The following is a 1595-nucleotide window of genomic DNA, read 5'->3' on the forward strand; positions in this document are numbered from 1 at the left end:
GAAAACCTGGAGTGCTGGCGACCAATTTTCTGTTTTGCAGGTATTTGGCGGCGCCAGCTTCGGCCACTTCAGCGCCCCACATTGTATGGGGCTTCTTGATCAGGAGTGCGGTGGGACTCTCTATTTGACTGTACCAGGTAGAAAGGTGCGATCTGCTATGTAATGAGCACAATTAGCTGCCCCCCATGTACATATTTTATTGCAAAACTGTACATAAAAACACAGATTGGTTTGGGCGCACACTGATCATTTACATTGATTAGGTAAAAAAAAAAAAACCACTTTGAGAAGTCCGTGTATCCCCATTATGTGCATAGAGGTAGGAAGAGGCAGGGGGTGCTGGGATTGTGCTGATTGAAGACGTCACACAGCTCTTCCGGAGTGTAGAATTTTTACAAACCAAAATTTTGACATTCCTGAAACAAAACATTCTCGTCCACAGTTCTGCTGCTGGATAATGAGTCCCTGTCTGAGCTGAATTCAGCTTTTCATTCATAGACAGTGCAGACATCCCAGGATTGAAGCTGCTGAGGGCGGGTCCACCGTGATGGAATATTTGGATATTTGGATGTTTTTCCTTTTGAAATTACATTTTACACTATGTACAAAATGTCCAGACTTGCAGCGCTAACAGTTCCCAGGGTCCTTTATTCTTTGGATTCTACCGGTGGAACCACCTCCATGATCATCTGTATGTACATCGTTATGGGCTCTGCAATAAAGATCAAAATATTTTACACCTCAAGCTAAACTCCAGCCAAATAAAATATCCCCGAACACTGGTACAGAAGCAAGGTTAGCTCCTTGATCCTAGTAGCTCAATGCTACCGGTCCCTGCCATTTCATGAATGGAAATCCTTCCTTCCTGCATGTGGTGATCCCATAGACCAGAGGTAGCCAAACGCCGGCCCTCCAGCAGTGGTGAAACTACAAATCCCATGATGCATCTCTCTCCGGGAGTCATGTCTGTGGCTGGGAGAATCTTGCAATGCCTCATGGGATTTGTAGTTCCACCACAGCCAGAGGGCTGGAGTTTGGCTATCCCTGCCATAGACTGTCAGTGACTAACTCCATTCATAAAGTAACAGGAAGTAGAGAGCGCACAGAGTGGACGCGCTGAGCTAATGGTACAGATGCTCTCTCTACCCATCACAGATGGGTAGAGAGAGCGTTTCTGATCCAATCTCCGGAGATCAGATCAGACGTGCCGGCACCCTGCCACACAGCACCACCTCCCTGAAATCCTCGGTCCAAGACTCAACAAACTCACCCAGATGTGAGTAAACCTTTCTTTCTTCCTAACACCCAATCACCATTCCACGCCAGGTTGTTGGCGCTTCTCCTCCCCCTATTTTTTGTTACCCTCAGTACAAACGTCGGACACCCCGGTCTGCACATTTGAGAAGCAGCGCACCCAGCATCCCTGGACCCCTCCCCCCTCCCCGAGCGCTTATTCCCAGCCTTTCATTCTCAACTTTCACAAATCCAGCCGATGCAAATGCCTTTTAACGTGATGCAAGACATCAGTGCAGTGCCATCCATTTTGGATGACATCCCAATGCACATGCATGGCAACACAAATATAGGAACCATCT

General features: G+C 47.5%; 1 protein-coding gene across 2 annotated transcripts in view; it reads right to left on the minus strand.

Moving 5' to 3' along the window:
- Positions 1–569: 569 nt before the first annotated feature.
- SLC7A9 (solute carrier family 7 member 9) overlaps positions 570–1595 on the minus strand; it is a 42258-nt gene continuing 41232 nt past the window's right edge. For both annotated transcript variants that reach the window (XM_018570751.1, XM_018570752.1), the window contains one exon: positions 570–712. In XM_018570751.1, the coding sequence (XP_018426253.1) occupies positions 648–712 (65 nt within the window). In that variant the 3' untranslated portion in view covers positions 570–647. The remainder of the gene's footprint in view (positions 713–1595) is intronic.

Source organism: Nanorana parkeri, unplaced genomic scaffold (assembly GCF_000935625.1).
Source record: "Nanorana parkeri isolate BGI_ZX_2015 unplaced genomic scaffold, ASM93562v1 scaffold1590, whole genome shotgun sequence".
In the NCBI taxonomy this organism is placed as follows: Eukaryota; Metazoa; Chordata; class Amphibia; order Anura; family Dicroglossidae; genus Nanorana; species Nanorana parkeri.